This window comes from Colobus angolensis, unplaced genomic scaffold (genome assembly GCF_000951035.1).
Source record: "Colobus angolensis palliatus isolate OR3802 unplaced genomic scaffold, Cang.pa_1.0 Scaffold38, whole genome shotgun sequence".
In the NCBI taxonomy this organism is placed as follows: domain Eukaryota; kingdom Metazoa; phylum Chordata; class Mammalia; order Primates; family Cercopithecidae; genus Colobus; species Colobus angolensis.
This window is the reverse complement of record NW_012117154.1, coordinates 9,811,857-9,812,307: the sequence shown is the minus strand read 5'-3', so window position 1 is coordinate 9,812,307 and position 451 is coordinate 9,811,857. Positions and strand designations below refer to the sequence as shown.

Genomic DNA, 451 nt, shown 5'->3' with positions numbered 1-451 from the left:
GCGGGGCCTGCAGGGATCGGCCCTGGGCCTGGAAGTCCCCGTCCGAGGGCCCCGAGGCCCCCCACGCCCTCCACCATCCATGCGCTGCGCCCGCAGACCTCCATCAAGTCCCTGGACGGCTCCGTGGACGAGAAGAAGCTGCGCGAGCTGACGCAGCGCTACCTGGCCCTGAGCGCGCGCCTGGAGAAGCTGGGCTACAGCCGCGACGTGCACCCGGCGTTCAGCGAGTTCCTCATCAACACCTACGGAATCCTGAAGCAGCGGCCCGACCTGCGCGCCAACCCCCTGCACAGCAGCCCGGCCGCGCTGCGCAAGCTGGTCATCGACGTGGTGCCCCCCAAGTTCCTGGGCGACTCGCTGCTGCTGCTCAACTGCCTGTGCGAGCTCTCCAAGGAGGACAGCAAGCCCCTCTTCGCCTGGTGAGCCGCCCCGCGCCCACCGCCTTGCCTGC

The 451-nt window shown here is 70.3% G+C and overlaps 1 protein-coding gene across 1 annotated transcript in view; it reads left to right on the top strand.

Moving 5' to 3' along the window:
• Positions 1–449, top strand: part of SPATC1L (spermatogenesis and centriole associated 1-like) — a 20,169-nt gene extending 19,720 nt beyond the window's left edge. The window contains exon 3 of the mRNA XM_011954244.1: positions 36–449. Within this exon, the coding sequence (XP_011809634.1) occupies positions 36–423 (388 nt within the window). The 3' untranslated portion in view covers positions 424–449. The remainder of the gene's footprint in view (positions 1–35) is intronic.
• The last annotated feature ends 2 nt before the right edge of the window (positions 450–451 follow it).